This window comes from Lutra lutra, chromosome 16, assembly GCF_902655055.1.
Source record: "Lutra lutra chromosome 16, mLutLut1.2, whole genome shotgun sequence".
Taxonomy (NCBI): domain Eukaryota; kingdom Metazoa; phylum Chordata; class Mammalia; order Carnivora; family Mustelidae; genus Lutra; species Lutra lutra.
In genome coordinates, this window is record NC_062293.1 from 23,151,335 (window position 1) to 23,174,024 (window position 22,690).

At 56.1% G+C, this 22,690-nt stretch overlaps 1 protein-coding gene across 19 annotated transcripts in view; it reads left to right on the forward strand.

Annotated features, from left to right (window-relative positions):
- Positions 1–10,680: 10,680 nt before the first annotated feature.
- Positions 10,681–22,690, forward strand: part of SRCIN1 (SRC kinase signaling inhibitor 1) — a 65,968-nt gene continuing 53,958 nt past the window's right edge. For 9 of the 19 annotated variants that reach the window (XM_047708369.1, XM_047708367.1, XM_047708375.1 and 6 more), the window contains exons 1-2: positions 11,843–12,106; positions 20,491–20,553. In XM_047708369.1, coding sequence (XP_047564325.1) covers positions 11,983–12,106; positions 20,491–20,553 — 187 coding nt within the window. In that variant the 5' untranslated portion in view covers positions 11,843–11,982. Of the gene's footprint in view, positions 10,921–11,718; positions 11,732–11,842; positions 12,107–20,490; positions 20,554–22,690 lie in introns of those variants that run through there. The other 10 variants (XR_007123502.1, XM_047708379.1, XM_047708380.1 and 7 more) reach the window with 7 other exon arrangements.

Consider the following 22,690-nt stretch of genomic DNA (forward strand, 5'->3'; position numbering starts at 1 on the left):
GGCTCCCCGCAGTGCAGAAAGCCCGACACAGAGCTCCATCCCAGGACCCCGGGATCATGACCCAAGCTGAAGGCAGAGGCTTTAACCCACTGAGCCCCCCAGGCACCCCTCCATAAGAATTTTAGAATCAAGTTTTCAATTTCTACAAAAAAAGGCTGCTATGAATTTGACTGGGATTGTGTTGAATTTATACATCAGTTTGGGGAGAACTGATATTTTGACAGTATGAGTCTTCTGATCCATGAGCATAGTATACCTCCTCATCTACTGAGGTCTCTGAGCAAAGTTTTGTAGTTTCTAGTGTGTAGGTCTTGAATATTTTTTACTAGTCTTTTCCCTAAGTACTTAATATTTTTTGATGTTATTGTACATGGTATTATTTTTTAAATTTCAATTTCCAGTTGTTCATTGCTAGTATATAGAAATACAATTGATTTTATATGTTGACTTTATACTTACAATCTTGCTAAACACACATATTAGTTCTAATAGCTATGTTTTAGATTCCACCAGATTTTCCACTTAGAAATCCATGCCATCTTGGACATTTTTACTTCTTCCTTTCAATTCTGGATGCCCTTGGGCCCTTATCTTAGAACACTAGTTAGAGCCTCAGCACAATATGGAACAAGGATGATGAGAGTGATATACTTGCCTCATTCCTGACATTAGCAGGAAATCTATGGTTCTTTTATGGAAGATTCACACTTTTAGTGAGTTCCTTTATGGGATCATGCATTATTCTTCTCTGTTCGGTTTTGCCATTATTATAATCTAATCTGCTTTAAAACTCCAGTGTATTTTTTTTCTCTGTCATTTTAAAGGGATTTTTGAGGATGGAGTGGTAAACATTTGCGTTAAGGTAGCCTTCTTTTTTTTTTAAAAAGATTTTATTTATTTATTGCAGAGCAAGAGAAAGCATGGGGGGAGGGGCAAAAGGAGAGGGAGTAGCAGGCTTGATGAGGGGTTCGATGATGCGGGGGTGGATGTGGAGCTGGATCCCAGGATGCTGAGATCATGACCTGAGCCAAAGACAGACACTTAACCCACGGAGCCACCCAGGTGCCCCAGCCCTCTGCATCTTCACTCAGCAAAGTTCTGCTCCCCTTTCAAGGCCCAGCTCAAGTATCAGTCACATCTCCCCTAAAGCTTTCCCAGACCCCTTTCCCTGCAGGACTAATTGCTCCCTCCTCAGTGCTCTATTCCCAGGCTCACAGGGCAGCAGGATCCTTTCCATAGATCGCACAGCTGTTCTGCTTCTGTTCTTCTGGGAAGAAGGCAGATACAGCTAGTCTTTTGTCCCACCCTGTTCAGGCAGCTGGACAGGTGCCCAGTGCCCTTCAGGGTCCCCTGTGCATATTTGCAGCCCCTGGTTGGGCTCCGGGCCCCAGAAGTAGCAGGCGTACCCCTCATCCAGCACGGAGATTCTGGCTCTGCCCCACTTGGCTGTATGCAAAGCGATAGTACAGATGGGGATGTCGAAAATATCTGTGACATATTCCAAACTGGCCTACTTTCCTATCACGAGAGAGTCTGGGACTGAGACGGGCGAAGACACGTGAGAAGGGAATTTGGGACCTGTTCCCACCTCTGTCTTCCTCTCGTGCTGCGTTGTTGTTGTTGTTGTTGGACAGGAGTGGGATTTGCAGCCTGGCCCAGCAGTCCCCACCCTGTTCTGCCCCTGCACTGCACAGTTGGGGTTGGTGGGGAGGGGGGCAGGGAGGAGTGAGGGTGTAAAGGGACTGGAGAAGTTGGTGAGGGAACCGAGGTTGGAGACCTGGGACCTATCTTGGGAAGCTTCTAGCCCCAGAAGGCAGTGGAGGCCAAGGCAGTGGAGGCCATATCATTGGACTTGGGGGCTTGGGTTTAAGTTCTGGTGCGGCTGTGAAGCCTTGAGCAAGTGTCTTAACCTCTCTGGGCTTTGGTTGTCTCATCAGCAAAGGGGGCCCCTTATCACACTTGCTTGCCCACCATGGGATTGCTGTGAAGACTGTCAAGCTCTGGGCCCTACGGTACTAATCCAGTTCCCACGCTCTTCACCTTGGCCAGGCCGTGCCCTTGCACAACAGCTTAAATGATCCCCTGCTCCAGCCCTCTCCCTCCCAGCAGACCTGGCTGGGCCGCCACCCCTTTCATCCTGGCATAAGGCTCTCTTGAGGAAGGAGTCACTGCAGTGACTTGCTGGTGCCCGGCCCTCAGCACCCCTCCTGCACTGGCGGGAAGTTTACCCTGGGAGCTGATCTCAGTCTCTCGTGCTGACATGGAGCCCCCTCAGTGTTCTGGCTTAGCTCCTCCTTCACCCAGAAAGTGTTCGTTATCTAGTTTCTCCCTTTTCAGGCAAGACACGTCCTTCTTCCCTCTGCTTCTCAAGGTGCACGGGACCCTTGGGACATCTCCTAACTCTGATGAAGCTGGATTTCTTTCTGCTTTCAGGTCCTTGTCCAACTTGGGGTTCTCTGGGGGTGTGTATGGGTGTGTGTGTGTGTGTGTGTGTGTGTTGGGCCTGGGGGAGAGTAGCTGCTTCAGTTTCCCCAGCAGGCACACAACTAGAGAAGTAAGTGGCCAAATTGGGAAAGATGGGCTGCTATGGATCCATACATCAGGGCCAAAGAAGAAATAATGGTTTGTATCTAAAATTCTTATTATACCCCTTCCCTTTATCTAGCTATTCCACTTCTAGGAATTTATTCTACAGATAAGCTTGCATTGTGTGAACTGAAGTCATTACCAGGATATCTTTTACCCTAGACATGGCCTAAATAGCCATCCACCAGACACCTTTATTTTACTTTATTTTTTTAAAAGACTTTATTTTTAAATGATCTCTGCACCCAACACAGGGCTTGAACTTACAGCCCCGAGATCAAGAGTGCACGTTCTACCGACCGAGCCAGCCAGGTGCCCCAACAGGGTAGCTTTATATGTGCTGGTGTAGAATAATGTCCAGTTTATAATCGTTGAGTGTGTATCCTAGGCTGCCTTCTGGGTAAGAGAACGCAGAGGAGATGCTTGTGAGCACATGGGCAAAAGTCCCAAAAGGCCAAAGAAACTGGGGATGGTGTTTGCTTCTGGTGCTGGACCCCAGGGGCCCGGGACAGAGGCAGTGGTGGGGGAACTGACTTTCCACTGTACTTCCCTTTTGCCCCCTTTGAATTTTGTATCACTTGCAAATAGGATTTCCTATTCAAAAAATAAGTCAAATTAACTTTTATCCAGTCCTGGAAATCTTGGAGGTCACTGATTTTTGGCCCCCGTCATATACTAGTGGTTATTGCTGTGGGCCGACCTCGGCGGGGAGGAGAGTGAAGCCAGGGGTGGGGCAGGGAGTGGAATGGAGGCCCGGGTCCTATCTTGGGAAGGAGCTTGAGGCTCAGAAGGCCGCTCGTGGAACAAGGGGACAGCCGAGAGCAGCCACGGGAGAGACCAGGGAGAATCAGGACAGCAGACTTCCCAGAATCCACACAGCGTGGACACTCTGGAAGGTGGAGAAGACAGAGGGGACCAGGGGGACCAGAGCTCTGCCCTGTGATGGGGAGACGGACAGCCACAAATAAAGCTAAGTGGGTGTTAGGAAAGCCCAGGGGAGAGGGAATTGCAGCTAGACTATTTGCATGTGCAGAGGGCGGGGGGTAGAGTTTGGGAAGGCTTTCTTTCTTTTCTTTCTTTCTTTCTTTCTGTTTGCTCCTCCCTGCCCACGCTGGGAAGGCTTTATATTGAGGAAACGTGATTTGAGCCGCGCCTGGAATTGGGAGTCAGGTGTCAACAGGGGCAGAAGGAAAGAATATCCCTATGATGGGGAAACAGCATGGACAAAGGCGGAAGTGCGAAAGGGAGATACAGGGCACGCATGCACACAAGCAGGTGTGTGTGTGGGTGCATATGTGTGTGCGTGTGCGTGCGTGTAGTGGGTGATGCTGCAGGAGGTAGCCAGAGATAAGGCAGGAAAGATTTAGCAGATAGATCATGGATGGCCTTGAATGCCAGGCTAAGAAATGTATTGAAATTCTCAGGCACGAGAATGAATGGGAAGTGAATGGATGCTTAGGGGCGTAACTTCTCAAACTCTCCGGGTGAGACACATTTTTTTTGTTGTTGTTAAATTTCCAATTGACTGTGAACCTACTTTTTAAAAACTATAGTAAAAACGATCACGTGCTTGGACGCTGTGGCAATGTCACATCCCCAGAAAGGTTGCCTAACGCTTCCTCTCTATTTCTGTACTCATCTCATGAAGCAGTGGCCACACTTGTGTGGGGACCGTGCTTTGAGTAGCCCTGCCCCAGGGGTCCTTGGAGGGGCTGCAGAGGTCAGGGAGGGCTACAGGTTTTTGTTTTTGTGTTTATTTGTTTGTGTTTTTTTGTGTGTGTGGTGGGCATGGATGCTCATTTATCTAGGGAGACGATGCAGAACCTTTGTCAGGAGCCCTCGAAGGGGCGCCTCAGCCCCAACCCAGCTATCCTGTGCTTGCTGCCTGCTGGGGAAGTGAGAAGGGGAAAGGGAGCTTCTCTTGGGGTGCAAGCCAGGCAGGGGGGAGGCTTCAGGGATGCAGCATGGGGCCAGAAAACAGCATCCTGGGGGGCCCCACAAGCATTTTCAGAGTCTTTCGAGCAGATGCCTGGGGCCCCAGGGCCCCAGAAAGGCTGTGACTCCTGTGGGCTCACGCAGGTAGGCTCTGCAGTTGGATGGATTTCTTGAACTCCCTAGAAAACACCTGCTTTCATGACTACTTTTTCTTTTTTGGGGTGAGATTCATGTAATATAAAATTAAAATAAACAACTTGGTAGCATTTCGGCACTCCCCATGTTGTGCAAATCCCCACCTCCACTAAGTGCCGAAACACATTGTCACCCAGGAAGGAAACCTCATACTCCTGAAGGGGTTGGTCTCCATTTTCTTCCTCCTCCTCCAAGACAGATCTCGACAGATTTGCCTCTTCTGAATATGTCACATACACGGAGTCGTACAGTGTGTGACCTTCTGTGTCTGGCTTCTTTCACTTAGCACGTGTTTCAAGGTTCATCCGAGTTGGAGCGAGTATTAGTACTTGGATCCTTTCTAGGGACAGATCATGTTGCATTATAAGCATAGATCACGTTCATCCGCTGAAGGACATTTAGGCTGTTGGGTCACGTGCTATTTCCGTGTTTAGCTTTTTGAGGCATTGCCAAACTGTCTTCCAAAGTTGCTGAGCCATTTTTCATTCCCACCAGCAAAGTGTGAGAGGGTTCCACCTGCTTTCTTTATTCAGCAGGTGATTGTTGTCCCCTGGGAAGGCAAGGCAATGGCTATCAGGAGCTAGCATGGGGAAAATAGGTCAGGATGATCCCTGCTCTTTTGCCCTACTGCCCACCATAGGCTTCTAGGCTACTTGGCAGGACTGGGAGGCTGCTGGCTGGCATGTGGGCGTGGGAGGTTGCCTTTCCCTTTTTCACCAAGTCATGTAGGTCAGGTGGTGAAATCTAAAGCCTCAAAGCCAAGGTAGGTGTGGTCTTTCAGGAGTTGGGCTTGTGGTCCTCTTGGACCCTGTGGCTCAAAATATGTCCTTTCAGGGATAGATACAGACTCTGTTCCTCCTTCTCCCTACTCTGGTCCCTCCTCATCTTTCTTCTCTCTTCCCTTTGCCTTTCCCGAGCTTCTCACCTCCCTCACTCTCTCTCTTCTACCTCCCCCTCTGCTCGCGCCCCTCCTCTCCTCTGTTTTTGTCTATCATTTTCTCTTCACCCCGCTTCCATCTGCCTTCCTCTTCCATTGTTACATTCCTGCTCTAATGTCCACTCCCCTCCACCCCAACCTGCCATTCTTATGCCTCAGGGACTGAGTGGGAAGGAAGTGGGTGGGGAGCGGCATGCACGTTCATGTTCATGGACTATATCCATGGGCCCTTCTCCCCATTGAGGCCCTAGTAAGTCTCCCCAAAGCGAGATGGGGTGCTGAGAAGCCTCTTTTTCATCTTTATTCCTTCTTTCTCCCAGGAGACGCACTGACATCAGTGGCACAGAGCATGGTGGCCCGCAGCTGGGGATCGAAAGATCCAGTTCTGGTTGTCTCTGTCCCTCAGTATCAAAGGTCAAAGCCTGGGAAGAAAGGAGTCTCCAGGGGAGCTCACGTGGTAGGAATTGGCCTTGGTTGGCAGGGAGGTGCTTTGGGAGGGGAAGAGCCATCATCCATGCCACAAAGTTCTCCTGGGCACTCCCTCTGGGTCAGGCCCTGTGGCGAGCTGCCAGGCAAGCTGCATCAGCGGACTGGGAAAACAAGAAGTCCCCTCTGCCCCACATTGGTTCTCAAAGTGGGGCCCAGAGCAGCAGCAGTATTTGGAAGCTTGTTAGAAATGCAAATTCCCAGGCCCTTCTTCAAACTTACTAAATCAGCAAGTTCAGCAGTGGGCCCCAGCAACTCCTGTTTTGACAGGCCCTCCAGTGATTCTGATCCTCACTGTAGTGTAAGAACCATTGCACGACCCTGAGGGGGGAGCCCTAGTTAATGAGGGAGACTCGGCACTCCCAGTCTGATGGTGGAGGTAGGACCCTTGCCTGCCATCTGACAGGAAGACAGAGACTTGGGCTCAGAAAACTGCCCATCAGAGGGACATCTAGGCTTCTCGCTGAAAGTCCTTTAGCCCGGGGTCCATCTCTGCTAGAAACACCAGGATGAATTTCTCTGGCTGGAGGTGGCTAGAGTCAGGAGCCCAGAGAAACTCCCATCCCACATTCTCTCTCCATTCTTCAGAAAGTGGGTTTGATGTGCTAATGAGAGCATCAATTATGGAGCATCGTTAGCATTCATTACAATAAGAAGCTGGAGAGGGAGGACCGCAGGGAATAAGGGACGGTCCTTTGAAACTTACTGCTATTCACTCCTCTCCTGTAGGGTGGGAGGGGGAATGGGAGGGCCAGGAATGCAAGAGGAGACCTGGAAGGGGCTCTGGGGCGCTAGCTAAAACCCTCCTCCTCCTCCTCCTCACCTCCCCCACCCCTGACAGTTTCTGCTCCAAATGCCAGGTCACCCCCCTGCTCACTTTCTCTCAGGTACAGGGCCATAGTGCAGTCCCCTCACTGCCTGCGGGCCACTCTTGTTGGAGGGTGGATGGTCCAAGGGGCTCATGAAATGCAGGGGGCTTTCTCTAGGATCTGGGGGGGAAGGGGGTTCCCACCATGGCAGAGTGAGCAGTTCAGCATATGCCAGCCACCATTTCCACATCATCATTTTCCCTGTGCCTTTTCCTAGAGGCCCCAGTGCCTCTCTCTGCCCACCCCTGGTCCCATGTCCCTCTTCCTGCCAGATGTTTGTCCAGGTGTGCTTCCTGTTCTCACTGTAACTTGGGGAAGGAGTGGCCAAGAATTCTCACCTCTAGCCTGCTCCCCCATAACCTCCCTCCCACAGGTTCCCAGGAACAGGCCAGGGATGGGGCGGGGACAGTGTGTGAGAAGCTCCGTTAAACTTGGCCATAGTGGATCCCTCATACGAGCCAGCTGCCCCCTCCCGACCAAGAGCAATGCCCAGAGACACCGGCTGGGAGGAGGGCTAGAGGGAAGTTACCTGTTGAGGACTGCGAGTGGGGGTGGGGTGGCATCTGAGGCATCTCAGGTGCAGGCAGCTGGCACACCGGTTGTGCCCGGGCACCAAGCCAGCTTCCAGGAGCAATTCCCTCATCTCTGGGCTGGAGAAATACTACCTGAGTTGCTCTACTGTTCATCAGTGGCAATATCTTCCCAGCCTTTTCCCTACCCCAGGAGACTCTGCTTCGGAGATGTGATGGGGGCCGGGAACCAATCTTCCCTGGGGGGCTGGGCCAGAGGATCGGTGGGGGGTGAGGGTCAATGCCATCCACCCATCCTCTGTCTCACTGTGCGGTCTCAGGGCCTTTGTTTTGGTTCTGAAGCTGTATCTCCTCTCACCCCTCTATGGGACCCAGCTGTCCTGGGTTGTGTGGGTGTGGATGAAGTAGTTCAGGGGAATAGGGGGTCAAATGAAATCAAGGCTAAGCAGACGATGAGAAATGTTAAGGGTCAGGGAGCCTAGGTGGCTCAGTGGGTTAAGCCCCTGCCTTTGGCTCAGGTCATGATCTCAGGGTCCTGGGATCGAGTCCTGCATCGAGCTCAGCAGGGAGCCTGCTTCCTCCTCTCTGCCTGCCTCTGCCTGGCTCTCTGCCTACTTGTGATCTCTGTCTGTCAAATAAATAAATGAAATCTTAAAAAAAAAAAGTTAACTGTTCCTCTTTAAGAAGTGAGCTCCTGTGTGCCTGGAGCTCCTTAGCTCAGTGGCTAAGTGTCCACCTTGGGCTCACGTCAGGATCCTGGAGCCCTCCTGATGCAGGAGGTCACATCAGGGTGGGGAAAGATGGATGCACTGTCCTGCTGACGCCTTTGGAACTCTTCCCAGTTTCTGGGGGCTGATTCATAGAGCCTCTCCATCCAGTCTCCAAACCAGTGGCTTCTTGGCATTTATCCTAAGGGCAGAAAAATCTCCATGGGACTGGGCAAGTATCTTTCCTGTCATCATCCAGGGCTAATGCCCAGTTCCTTAACCTTGACATAACTGAACGTTCCTGAGCCCAGCTCTCTTCCATCCACCGAGGCTGGCCCGGCTTCTGGCAGTGCACACAGGAGTTGCTGCTGGTGATGGGAAAGATGCTGAGAGCTTTGAAGTCAGGCAGATCTGGGTTTGAATTTCAGCTGTGCTACTCTTAGAGTGGGCACACATGGCTATTCCTATCTGAGCCTCAACTCTTTATCTCTGAAATGGGGCCAAAGATGCCCATTCTGCAGGATTGTTGAGAGGGTTAAATGAGAGAATCTGAGTAAAGCACTTGCTGATTCCCTTCTCCTTAGCTGTGCACAAAGTGGGGCAGGGAAGAGACCCTGTCTTAGGGGAAACCTGAAGGGAGAGGAAGGGATGGAGTCTGTGCAGTTGAGTCAGACTTCTGAATGGAGGCGCAGAAGCTTGAGTGCCCAGCCTGGAGGCTCTGAGAGGCGTGGGAAGTGGTGTCCGAGCAGTCGGGGGAAAGCCATCCCTCCCTACACGGCCCCCTCCCCTACACAGGGCCTGCTGCCTCCCATGCCCATCCTGGGCAGACAGCCAGGCAGGGAGCTGGAAGAGTGCCCGCTGTGCGCTGAGGCCAAAAGATGGGCACTGTCCAGTTGGCAGAGGGAGAGCAGCTGGCCCGGAATGGGAAAAGTCAGGGTGCCGACCGCTGGGGTCGTGTGCCCAGACGGTGTGTCTGAGACACGGCTCTTGGCTGCCCTCCGGATCTAGCCCTGCTGGAGCTGGGAAAGGCCCCCTCCCTGTCCCGCCCTGGCCCTGCCGGCTAAGCTACTGCACCTGGAGATTAATCCTGAGGGGCATCTGGGACTTGCCCCTAGCCAGGCATGTGGCTGGTCCAGGGGCAGGCCTGGGAGTGGGCAGGAAAATGGGAGAGCCTAGATTAAGCTTGCAACCTGGGTAGACCAGGAAGTGGGGAAACCGGTTTGTCATTTGTGCCACTTGGGGTGGGGTCTTCTCTCCTGCCTTGTTGCCTGCCTGGTGCCCTATATTGAAGAGAGTTCCTGTGCCCCTTTCTTGCTCCATCTAAAGTGGCTTTGGGAAGGTAAAGAAAAGGGGCAGGGGACTCAGTCCACTTTCTCCTCTCCAAGAGCAGTTTGCGAGAGGAGGGACAGGACAGAGAGCGGGCGGGAGAGAGGAAGCAAGCAACCGGCTCCGGAGGGCAGGTCATGGTCAGTGCCGGTCAGAGCCGGAGGTCTGCTGAGCCAACAGGTAGGCCAAGGTGGGACAGGAGGTGGGAATAAAGCGGGGGCGGGGGCAGAGCTAGCGCTCCGCATGCTGCCTCATGCTGCCTTGGAGGTGGCCGTGGCAGAGCCCAGCGAGGTGTGAGAAGGGGCTGGAGCGCGCTCCTTCGGGGTGCTGCTTGACAGAGGAGCTGGCTCCCCTCAATCCTAGCACTGGCCTCTGCAGTTCCAGCAGACGCCTGCAGGAGGGGCCGCAACTGGAGCTGGGGGCAAGGACACAGCCCAGCAGGGGGCGCCGGGGGACTGGATCCCTGAGGCTGAGCGGAGTCTAAGGAGTGGGGTAGCGGGGGCGACCCCGGCAGAGGCCGAGGAGGGTCCAGCCTCTCCCTGCATAGGGCGGCTGTGGCCTTCGGAGGTCACCTTGGCTGAAAAGTGGCCACCCGGTCCCTCAGCTCCGCTTGCCTCCCTGCCCTGTTCCTCCCCGAATGCCTTCTAATCCCCCGTCGAGCCAGGGCTCGGAGACCGAGAAGTCCCCCACCCTCGAGGTGCACCCCTCTCCTCCGAGGCTGGTCCCGGGCCTGAGGCATTTGTCTCGGTGGTGGTGGTGCGAGGATGGCTTGGGGTGGGAGAAGCAGGTCGGGTGGAGGGGAGCGTGAGCGCGCCCCTCACCCCTGGCCCGGCCGCGCGCCGCGGGATCCCGCCGTGCAGCTGGAGGGCGTGAGGCGCAGCGCCCCCTCCTCTCCTCTGCTCTCCGCCACCCCCGGCGGCCCTTTGTACGTTCCGGCCACACGCGGGTACCCGCGCCGCGCGCGCTCCCGCCCGCAGTGACACACCCGCGCCGGCCCGCGCGCGCGCCCCCCCGCACACATACACACACACATACACACACATAGACACACACACTCGCTCTCGCACACTCGGTGACACGCCCGCGCGCGCGCGCACCCACACGCCCGGCCGCCGGCGCCCTCCCAGCTGGTCCACCCCGGCGGGGCCCGCGCCCCCGGCCCGCCCGCCTGGCACCGCGCCCCGGGGCTGGGGCCGAGCGAGGAGTCCGCGAGGCGGCGAGAGGGCGAGCGCCAGGCAGGCCGGCCCGGGGCCCCCGCCCCCCGCGCCCCCGCCCGATGGGGAACGCTCCGTCCCAAGGCATGTCCCTGTCTCTCTCCTCCCTAATGTGCCTCCATGCTTAAGTGGAAGGTATTTCTGTTTTCTTTGTGTGTTTTCCCCTCGGCCGGGGGCGGGGGCGGCGGCCGGACCCGGGAGGCGGCGGCCGGTGGGGCAAGGGATGCTCGGGGCGCAGGTGGCCGGGGGGTGGGGGGGGAACAGGGGACCGCGGCGTGCTGGCTTGGAAGAAGGACCCGAGCGACAGGAGTCCTGGGACCAGAGGGGGTCAGGAATTGGCGAGGCTGGAGACCAAGCGGGGAGGGCCTCGTGTTGCCCGGGGGAGAGGGCCCGAAGGGTGAAAATTTAAAGGGGTACGTTTGGAGGAAGGAGGGGTGGGGAGAAGAAGAAGGGGGATGGATAGTGAGAGGAGTGGGGGAGGGGAGTGGTCCATCCGTGGTGGTGGAAGAACAGGATGCGGGGGGTGGGGGGTGGGGAGGCGAAGGGGTTGGAGAAGTGGGTGGCGGGGAGCCTCAAAGGCCTCTCTTTCCCCCAGGTCCCAGAATGGGGTGAACGCGCTTGGACGGTGGTGGTAGGCGCTTTGCGCCAGCCCCCCAGGGAAGGAAGGGGATGAGTGCATTCTGGGGTTAGCTGTGTTGCCAGGATACGAGCCTGTTTCCCCCCCCCCGCCCCCCTCACCTCGAGGCCCTAGCCCTGGAGACCTCGAGCCTAGGCAGCAGTTGCAGAAACAGGGGACCAGCTCCCCGCTCAGCTGGCGGGTAGGGAGGGGCCATAAAGGGGAGGGGCTGGGGGAGGGGCTATTTGATCTTAAGCCCTCCCCCTGCGGAGGCCAGAGGGCAGGGGAGGGCGCCCCCAGCTGGGGAGAGCATCCTGGGTGAGTGAGGAGGTAGGGACCACCAGAGGCTGAGGGGCAGAGGGCGGGGCTGGGGAGGGGACGCGCCATAGCCCCCCCTCCCCTCCCACGCACCCCCCTGCTACGTCAGAAGCTCCGGGGCCAGCTCCGAGTCCTGTCGGTGGGGGCAGCAGGATGCTGGTGGAAGCAGAGGGGGCCGGCCTGGTGCCTCCGCAGCTCGGCTGTCAGGGCCCGGCGGGGCGTGTGCGGCTGCTAGTGCTGGCCCCCCCGCCCCACCCCTCCCCATGCAGCCCTGGCAGTGCCTCCGGCGCTTTGCCCTGGCCTGGTGGGAGAGAACCGCTGAGGGCAGCGCCCGATCTCCTAGGGAGGAGGCTGGATCGAGGGACCCCGGGGGCCGAGGGGAGCCAGGTGAGCAGGAGCAAGGATTTTGCAAGGAGGAGGTCCCGGACTGTTTTTCCCTCTCTCCAAATACTATGGAAGCAGGAGGTCCTGAAGCCCCCAACTTTAAGGGAAGTGTTTTCCTCCCCCTCGGTGGCGCTGGCGGAGGGCTCCTGGCTGAAGACTTCTCAGGATATGTCGGAGCTACTGTTGTTTTGGGGGAAGGGGAAACAGATGAGGACATGGTGGGGGTGCATAGCTGACCAGACTTGGGACTTGTAGGTAGGTCCAAACATTCCTTGGTGTGGGGTTTGAGCACTTTGTGGGGCTGGAGGTTGGATACCTTCTTCCCGACTCTGGGTATCTTGGTCTGGGTGACCTTGAGCCAACTGCTTTGCTGTCTAACTTCATGCCTCAGTTTCTCTCATTCCCTTCCCTATCCTCTTGCTGGTTTTCAAGAATTGATGCTGCATTTGATGGAGACTGTCACTATGAAAATGTGAAGCTCTGTCATTCTTGGTGGCAGCTGTCACGGTGGTGTCTCTCGCGCGGTTGTGCGTGTGCGTGCGTGTTTGTGTGTGTGTGTATGTGGGGGACAGTTTGGGTTTCTGCAGGAGGGCTTTTGCTAGTTCTGGCTGGTGTTGGGGCCACTGTGAGCAAGTGTCAGGGCCTGGCATTCACACCGGAAGGAGGGCTCCAGGCGAGCCAAGAGTTGTTGGGGCAGAGACTTAGCTGGTGGCCTCGTGTAGAAGGAAGGCTTGGGGGTGAAGGCTTGAGGTTTAAGGGAAGGGGGTCGCAAGAATAAGATCCCTCTCACCCTCCACCCAGATTGCCTGGCACCCAGGCACCATTGGCAGTGAGTGCAAAGGCTTTGCCCTGGCTTCTTGCCACCAGTGCCTTGGGGACAAGAGGGTCTTTGTCCAGGGCCCCCCCCCACCGGCCGCCCCATTCCTTTCCGCCCTTACCATGATGGCCGATTCTCTATGATGACCCTCAGGGCTCGGATGAAGATGTGGGTCCCCCGTGTGCTCTGGGGATCTGGAAGAAGCAACTGTGGTCCTCAGGGGCTGAGTGGAGAGGGGAAACTGGGGGAACTCTCTTAGGGGAAGGATCCCTGGGAATGAGCCATCAGGACACCTGCCCCCACCCCAGGCCTTCTGCTTGCTCCTTGTCTAATGTCGGCCGGGTCGGAGGTGGGGGGGGGGATGTCTGGGGTCTTTGTGGCCTGATTCCTGCTGAGCTCCAGGTTTCTTAAAGATGTACTGGGTACAGCGTTGTGTGCTGGGATACAGAGCCTCAGATGCTCTCTTTTTCTCTGTCTCTTCCCAGGGACCCACCCTGGAAAAAGGGTTTAATTAGAACCATTGATTCCTTCTTTGGCTGCGGGCATCGATCTCAACAGTGTGGTCAGACCTGGGGGGTGGGGGTGGCATGGTTTCTGTCTGCACAGTGCCAACCTTGGCTTTCTCTGACCCAGGCTTAGGAGGGAGGGGGCTGGGCTCTTTAAAGTACTGGGTCTGTTTGAGCCCCACCCCCACTCCAGGTCAGGTCTTAGGGAAAGAAGGGAGCTGGGGCTGAGGGTCTGGATGGAGGGAGGGGGGTTTGGGGTTCAGGATCATACTGAATGGTGGGCCTGGGGCTCTGGAATGGAGGGGAAGCTGTGGTTGGTTGGGGTCTTGCAAGGGGGAGTCAGGAGGCAGCAGAGGGGGCCGGTCTGGGGGTGCAGGCAGTGAGTTCAGGGGAAAGACCTAGGGCTTGCCATAAAAGCTTCTCTTTCGAGGAATCCTGAGCACTTATCTCCTCTAGCCCTGGCAAGGAGATCCAGTTTCTTCTTTCGCTTGTGTCCTCAAGGCTCAGAGAGGGACAGAGATTGCCTCAGAGGCCCAGCAGTCCTGGGTGTGGCCTTGGAGCCTGGTTGCCTGAGCCAGTGGCCCCTGCCTAGGCACAGAGAGCTGAGGGTGAGGCTCCTGGCAGCCTTGAGTCTGGTCTCTGGGCTTGGTGGGAGGTGGGGGACAGCTTGTGCCCCCCAAGCCCTGACTGCCTGTCGTGGGTGGGCTGGTGCAGGTGTGGGCTTCAATGAGGCACTCAGATGCTCTTTGAAGAATCCCTTGTTGGCTTCCTAGGGCCCATTCGAGCAAAGATAATAAAAATCTGGCCGTCAGCGGGTTTGAGGGCTGCACTCGCTTCCCCTTCTTTCATTCCCAGCTCTGAAAAGCAGAGATGAAGGCTTTGGATTTGGCTGCTGCCCCAAGGGAGAGAGGGAGGGAGGGAGGCAGAGGAGGATGGACTGATTGCCTGGCAGCCCAGGAATTGCTGGGGAGGTGGGCAGAGGGAAAGGGGCTTGGTCCCCAACTCCTGCCAGACAGTCCCGAGGCCTCGGTGGGGCTCCTATGCCTGATACCGAGGCTCTGGCTTTGCTTCAGTCCCAGAGGCCTGCAGTCCTTTCTCTCTGCTCTGCTGCTCCCACTTTCCCCCTCCCCCTCTCATCTCCCCCCACCCTGCCCCCGTGTCTCCCCCACTTCTTCCTCCGGCCTCCCCTCTCTCTGCCCCTTGGTTTCTCCTGCCCTGCACTTCATTCTGTCTCTCTCCCCCCACCTTGTCTCCCCTTTTCTCACTCTGTCTGCCCTCCTCCCATCTGTCTGTCTTCCTCACCCCAGCATTGGTCCTGCTTTCTAGGACTGTCTGGAAGGTTGGAGAAGCCAAGTTGGGGGGTGGAGGGCAGCCGCAGCCACTGAAGGGATGGGGTGGGTTGACTATTATGGTCTGTCAGGTGCCATAATTATCAGAGTCCAAGCGGAAGGGGGCTGCTGAGCCCCTGGAGGGATGTGTGTGTGTGTGTGTGTGTGTGTGTGTAGCAAGGAAACCATCCCCCTCCCCACACCACAGCGGGCACCTTGCCCTGACATTGGGCTTCAGACACTCCAGTTCTCCTGCCGCCTTCTGCTGCTTGGCTGCCGGAAACCAGCGCCTCTGGCCTTGGTCCCTCCGCCCCTCTGGTCACCCACAGTCCCAGGCATCGCTGTTGCCCTGTCCACGCTCTTCCCCTCACACCCCAGCAGTTTCCAGGCTCAGAGGTGGGAAGGGAGGGGTCCTAGCCCCACCTCTCACCCCTGGGCTCTGGGAGGCCTTCCTGGAGCCCCATCCAAGCCCTGTGCCCTCTTGCCATCTTGTCCACCTCCCATATAAAAGACAGGACTGTCGTGGAAAGAGCACTAGACTCTGAGTAAAGGGAGCTCATTCCCACTCTTCCTCAGCACCCAAATGTCCGAGTGACCTTGAACAAGTCCCTGCCTGATGTGGGCCTCTTTCCTCACCTGTGAAATGAGGGGGTGTGGGCTGGATCATCTCCAAGGTCTCTTCTGACATTCCGTGGATGTTGTGTCTCTCTTCTGGGTGATTTGCATATGCTTTGCATATATTAATGGTGCCTGCTTGAAGGGGGAAGGTGCCACCCACAAGGACCAGAGTCCCACCCACCATTCCGACTTCCCTTGCCCATTGGCCCATGCTTTCACTGCTGGAATCTCCTAGAGGGGGTGGAAGCTGAGGCCTGAGCATTTCCTGGGGAGGTGGGTCTGGCCCCTGGGTTCCAGACATGCTGGAGGCAGGATAGGGGGTAGCCCCAATGGAGGGGATCCTTACCCTCATCACCCCTGCTACAGAAGGTTCAAATAGGGAAGTCAAATGCAGTGTGAATTTACTGAAGTTGCCTGTGGCTACCATGGAGTGTATGAAACCCTGCAGAGGCTGGCTTGGGGGTTTCCCTCCTCCATTCCCAGGGCCTGAGCACCCTCTAGATGCCAAGGAGCTTAGCCAGGTGTAAGAGTCCCTCCTCGGGTGTCAGCTCCCCACTCCCCACAGCCCAGGGCAGATCAGGGTGTGTCTTGCAGCCCTGCCCACTTCTGCGCAGTCCCCTGGGCTTGTAGGTTGCAATTTGGACCTGAGAGCTGGTCACAGAGAGGGCTAGCCCCATGCTCCCTACAAGGGTCACCGACATCATCAGGGAGAGAGAATCTGCTGCCTCTGGTTCTGACCCCACCTCCGGGGGGGTACTGCCCCCAGAGCCTCCTCTCCTACCTCTTGGCCAGAGCTCTGTCTGGCACGGGCCAGTGTCATGGATCCAAGCCCCCAGTCCTGCTTCTGTTGCTTTGGCCCCTATAATGCCCATCACCTAGGGCAAGGCCGGAGTAAAGGTTGGCAGCCTGGAGAAGATAATGTGGGGCCACTGAGTCATCGCGAGAATATCTGAAGACAGAAGCAGAGACGGCCTCCGCTACTGAGGAGGACCAGGCCAGCAGAAATGGAGCAAGAGGGATCAAGGTTAGATTTAGTCTTAGGAAGGGACTGTCCCGGGGGCAGATTTGTTTGTGACCATAGGATTGCTGTGAGGATTAAATGTAATCATAGAAGAAAATGTCCAGCACAAGGCTTGATACATAGTAAGCACCCAGTAACTGGTGTGGCAGAGAGAACAAAAGTCTCTGAAACCAGAAAAGACCCTCCCCTAACCTTGAGACTTAGGATTTTGCAGGGGATGAGAAACTGCAGGGACAATTCCCAGAAGAGCTGCTTCTCCCACACTCAGGCTGCTGCTCCCCCAGTGTGCTCCTCGTGCCTCATGCACGCACTGGGCTCAGGGCCCAGCCACCCGAGGACACCCTGCCCTCATCCGCTCTGTTGCGGGTGGGCAGACAGAAGGGCTTGGGGTGGGGGGAGAAAATATTCTTTTCCCCTCTCCCCATCTTTGCCCAGGACAGCTTGAAAGGAAACAGGCCCACGCTGTAGTAGGAGGAATAGAGGTTAGATAGGAAAGAAAGCCTCCTGGGGTGTGTGTGTGTGGGGGGACACTCCAAGGTTGGGGAGCTCCGGTGGTCTTTGACCTCAATGACAGGTATATGTGAACATGAGTAAGCTGGTGTTGTACCTAAGGGCAGGGGACCTGTGGGCATGACCTTTGCGATGACCTTTGGGCCATCCTGAGGCGCTTGGTAGATGCACTTTAACTCTTGTAGCTGTTATGGCTGGCTGAGTACAGGGTACAGGGGTGCGTGAGAGAGAGGGGTCCAGTCCTGCTGGGGAGGAAAAGGGGACCGGGTAGTCACTCTTCGATTCCCCAGGGCAAAGAGGTGAAATGCAGTGGGAAGAGTGAGCATGGGACCAAGATCAGGTGGCTTGCCTTCCCTACTGCTGTGTGACCATGGGCAAGTTAGTTGCCTGCTCTGTTCTTCAGTGTGCTTGGTATGAAAAAAGAGGGTGGAACTGGAGAATCTCTAAGGTCTCTTCCAGCTGTCACAAGCTCTACCTCCTTCCTCTCCCCTGAGATAAAACATGCCTTGCCACAAAGAGGGTGGGAAGAATATTTCCCAGCTTCAGCTAAACCTGGAAAAATGGAGAGCTGGCCCAAGAGAATATTGGCACAGGCGTGCGAGGGCAGGCACACACACACACACACACACACACACACACAGCACAGTCCCTTGTGCTGCAAAGACACATTTTGCCCAAAGTCTACCCTCTCAGCCTGGAGGCTGGATAAGGGAGTGGCCAGAGGATTCAGCTGTCTGAATCATAAACTCAACGTTTTCCATCCTGGCAGAACTGGCTTTTCTACATTCCATTCCATTCAGGGACTACAATCCAGTCCTTATTTTCCTCCTCGGAGGCACTGCCCGAGGGTGGCTCCTCTCCCCAACAACCTTTTTCTGGTTCCCGGTAGCCTCCACCACCTGGCCCAGTTGACTGCATGTCCCGGCATGGAGTTCTGTCAAGACTGGGAAGGAGCTGGGTTTTTCCCAAGACTGCCTTCCTCGTCTCCGCAGACCTCCCCATCCCAGCACACTGGCTTCTTTACCACCCCAGCCATAGAGCTTGCTAGAAACCCCAGACCCAGGGCCCTGCAGGGAACCCTCAGACCCAGAGACCCCACAGAGCAGCCCAACTCCAGGGGCCGCTCTGGAGAGGCCTAGCTCAAGATGTTTCTGCGGAGCCTAGGAGGTGGTTGTGGGAGGGTGTCCTGCCGCCTCCCCACACCCCCAGGGCGAGTGATAATTGCAGACACAGCGGGCATCTGTGGCGTCACCCTAGGCACCGGCATCTGCCTCATTGGGGAAGAATTAACGATTCCATCTCATTGGGAAGGCATTCCACGGCTGACTGAAGCCCTTTCAGAGAAACACTCAGCCCTTCTGCCTGCTCTCTTGGGCTGCCTCCTGCCCAGTCCACCCCTACTGAGGGAGGGTGAGGTGAGGGTGGGGGCTAAGCTGGCCTGATGCGTCCCCATTTTTGTTCCAGCCGCTTTCTAAGAGAGAAGGCTCTGAGGAAGAGTGAGGGCTTTTAGGACTGACTTGGATTTTCACTTTGCTGGTCCCCTGACTTCTAACACTCTCCCCAGCCTGGGTACTCAGGGATTTCTGGAAGTTAAAAGGAGAAGGGGACTAGAAGGGGACTGTGAGTGGCTTCCTGGAGGAGGTGGGAGAGCAGGAAAGCAGTCCTCCCACCCCCTACCCCTGCCCCAGGGGCCAGACCTCACTTGAAGATGAAGCTCAGGAGATCCAGGTCTGGGCTTCTCCCGAACCCAACAGCTCATCCTCTCCCCAGGTCCCTGGTCCCTCCACAGCCCAGACCTAGCCTCTTCTGCCTCCCACCCCGAGGATGAGGCAGAAGGAGACAGAAACCAAGCCTTCTCTTTCACTTATTGTCCTTCAGAAATGATATATCCTGGAGCCTGGGCTGGAAAGAGGGGAGACAGACAAGGCCTTAGGAGGCTAGAGGGGAGGAAGCTTAGCTCAGGGGTCAAGAGCTCGGGTTCTGGAGTCAGACAGAGGTTTGTGGTTTGGGGCAAGTCATTTTGCCTCTGAAGCTCATTTTCCTCCTCTGTAAATTGGGGCCCACGACAGCGTTTTCCTCGAAGGATGGGTACCAGGATGAAATGTGGTAATTTAGATAGAGTTCCTAGCTTACTGGAAACCTTTAAGAAATAGTCATTGCTTTGTCTTTGACCTCCTCACGTCCAAGGAATGACTGAATGGGTGAAGTCCTTTTTGTCTTCCTGGAGGAAGGGGCATACATGAGAAAACCTCTTTAGTGTTTTTTGAAATCCACATCCTCACCTCAGTTTATCTGGGGCTGGGTCCCCGGAGCTGCCACTGAAGGCGGGTGGTGGGAAGGAAGGTAGGCCCCCTGAGTCGTCACTTCTCTGGACTCCGTGCCCCTGTCCATCTGCCCCTTCCGCGTCCCACTCTAACCTGCACTGCCTGGTCCAGGAAACCCTCTGGGGCTAGATCTGTTAGTGAGAATTCTTGGTTTCTTCCTTCAGTCAATGTCCCCACATCTGGGTACAACAGCTGCTTCTCCCTGGGACGCCTGCGTCTTGGGTAATCGGTGGGAAAATTGGAACCATGAGATTGGCAGGGGGCTCTGAGAACTCTTGCAGCCAGACGTGATGTGGGTATGGATGGGTTTGAGCCAGCCTCCGAAAGGCTGTGCCCGAGAGGGTCCCGGCCACGGTGTCTCCCTCCGGGCAGGAAGGGGATTCATGCCACCAGCCCCAGGATGGAAGGCAATGGACCATAAGGCAGCAGGAGGGGGAAAGGCTACAGTTAGAAGGACTTCCCTCTGGGGTGGGAGGCCTACAGCCCTGATGAAGGCTGAAAGGGGGCTGTGCCCCGCACTCTGAAGGGTGGGGGGTGTGTGGAGGCAGGAGTGAGGTATAGACCTTCAAGCAATTAGGGGCACAGGTGACATTGTCCTGCACAGCGTGAGTGTGTGAGTGCTGGTTGCGTGTAAAATATGTTTCCTCGTTACAGTGGGAAGAGGGACCTTCCTTAGCGTTAGGGGGTAAACGGAGCAGATGGGGGTCTCGGGCTGGGAGAAGGCTGTCAGCAGAGCGGTGATGGCAGGCCCCTCTGACTCTGACCCTACCAGCCTTCCAAGATGGGGTGACCTTGGGTGGGCAACACAGGTGGGCCCTCGAAGGTGCTATCATTTGGGATCTTATGTGGGCGCTCCAGGAAAGGGCCTGTCTCTGTTTCTGGGAGGAGAATAGGGCCTGGCTTGTTGACTGTCTGTCCTGGGGACCTCATTCTAGGGACCCCATGTTTTCTGTGTCGTCCTGCTGTCTGTCCTCCTGTCTGTCTCCCACCAGTGTCTCTGCCCCTTCAGCCCCTGCTCTTCCAACACCCAGTCTCTATCCCTCCTGCCCCCACCCCCAGCCTCCCAGTGACCTCTAAAGGGATGGTTGTTAAGGCTCCACCTTGCCTTGTCCCTGCCCCTCTCCAGCCCCATGGCCCAAGGGCCCTATCTGGGAGCCATCCCACTTTGGGAGCCCCGCCCTGGGCCCCTTGCTCTCTCCATCTCCTCTCCTCTGGCTCTGGGCATTCATTCACGACTTTCCTCCTTTCCTGTCCCTCACCCAGGGCTCCAGCGTGCAGCGGGAGGGAAGGCTCCAGGACTCTGTTCCCTCTGTTTAAAGTCTCCAGGTTAGTAAGCCAGGAGGGAGGCCTCCCCCCACCGCCCTGTCTCACACTGCTCCTTAGCCAACTGCCTCTTGCCAACATAGATGGCCAGAAATGGGGGAGGGGGGCTCTCCCTGGTGGGCCCAGGCCTTTGCCAGGGGAGGGGACAGCAGAGACTTGATTCCGGGGAGGGCAACTTGCCTGGCGGAGAATGTGTCTATGTATGCATGTGAGTTAGTGTGTGTGTGCATGTACATAAGCGTGCTGGCCGCAAAGCCTCCTTGGGCTGGGAAGCCGGGGGAGGAGGCAGGGGCCTGGGGGCCTGGGGAGAGGGCCTCAGGAGCAGGGGGCCCTTCTTACGGAGGGAAACCCATGTTCTGGCGGAGGCTAGAGGGTGGGGGATGGGACATGGGACTACATCCCACCTCAATACAGCTCTGTTTAGTTTATAGGCACTTGCAAACCTGTGATCTTATTTCATTTATTCAATGATTCAATCGTTCATTCATTCATTTGTCCGTTTGTTCATTCATTCAATAAAGATTTATTGAATACCTTCTCTGTGCCAGGCCCTGGGCTAAGGTCTGAGTCCAACAGTGACCAAGACAGATAAGAGTTCTTCCATTGCTTAAGTGCTGAGCAGATAGAGGGTAAGGAGTTGGTTGAATTCACCTGCTGTGGAGCCGGGGCCATGGCTTGGGCATCTGACTGTAAAGTGCCTGCTCCTACTCCAGGACTGTGACTCCATGTCCCCTGACGCCCCTGTCTGCCCCTGCTCCCTGGCCGGCAACTGCTCTCTAGTTCATGTCCCTGTAAAGTGTCCCTTGACCTGATGGTGCCCCTCACATAGTGTGTCCCCACCGAGTAAGCAGTAAGTCCCTGGGGACTTGGGCAGCGTTGTGGGACCTGTGCTGAGGACTCTTCAGAGGCCTTGGGGAGCTGACCCCCTACTTCGCTGCCCAGGATCAGCAGCCTGAGGCCCTGGACTTGGGAGGCAGCCTGACCTGGGTTCAAATCCTCACTTAAGCCATTACCTAGCTCTGTGGGCCTGGACAAGCCACTTGTCCTCTCCCAGCCTCAGTGTTCCTGCCTGGAAAATGGCAGGGTTGTCAGGTGCCTGGGTGGCTCAGTGAGTAGAGCATGTGATTCTTGATCTTAGGGTCATGAGTTCAGGCCCCACATTGGGTGTGAAGCTTACTTAAAAAAAAAAAAAAAGAGAGAGAGAGTAAGTTAAAAACAAATGGCAGGATAGATGAGAAGAGCACAGGAAAACGAGCAGCTGGTCCAGAGCCTGGCCTGCAGCAAGGATTGCCCCATTGCTTGTTCCCTTCCTGCGTGAGCCCTCTCGCCCCCTGGGGCAGCCTGAGCCCCAGCCTGAGCCCCAGTATTGTCCGGCAGCTGCTCTGTTCCTCCCTCTCCCCTGCCCCACCAGGGGAGCAGGGCTGCAGGATCTGGGTTTTGGCTGTCTGCAGACTCAACGTCCTCCAGTCCTCCATCTCTCTGAAGGATGCTTCAGCCCCAGTCTGGGCGGGCAGCTGGGGGAGGCAGCCCTCCTTGCCACTGTGGCTGCTGCCGACGCCTTGATGGCTTTTTAATAACTTTGCTCTGAGACAATCTGCAGAGTGCTCGTTTGTCTGCCTCTTAATTAAAATTACCGTTTTCCTAAAAGAGCAACAAGGCTGCTCCCCTCCCTCCCCCACTGTGGCTGCTGACAGGAGGCAACAGCACTTGAAACTGCAGCCCTTCCTGTCGGCCCAACGCTGCCCCCCACCCCAGTCCTGGTCACAGGGGCCACCAACCCTCCTTCCCCGCACCCATAGCAGAGGGGCCGGGGCTCAGCCACCCCGGTGGACTGAGGGGGATCAGGGAATCAAGAGGAGGGCCTGAATGCTCTCCTCTCTTGCCCACCATTTTCTGGAATACTCCCAGAGGCAGGGAGCTCAGTACCTTCTAAGACTTCTGACATCTGTAGAGAGGGGAAACAACCCTGTCCTGCCTCCCAGAGCAGATTAAGATGTGGTTGGGTCTTGGAAACGTGTTGTGAAGGATTATTAGGGGTGGGGGCTGTCCACCGAGGTGGACACAATGTGGTCAGCGCCCCCATTGACTCTGGTTCCAGTTACAAGAGACTTCCCGGTTCCCTTTATGGACTCCAATTCAG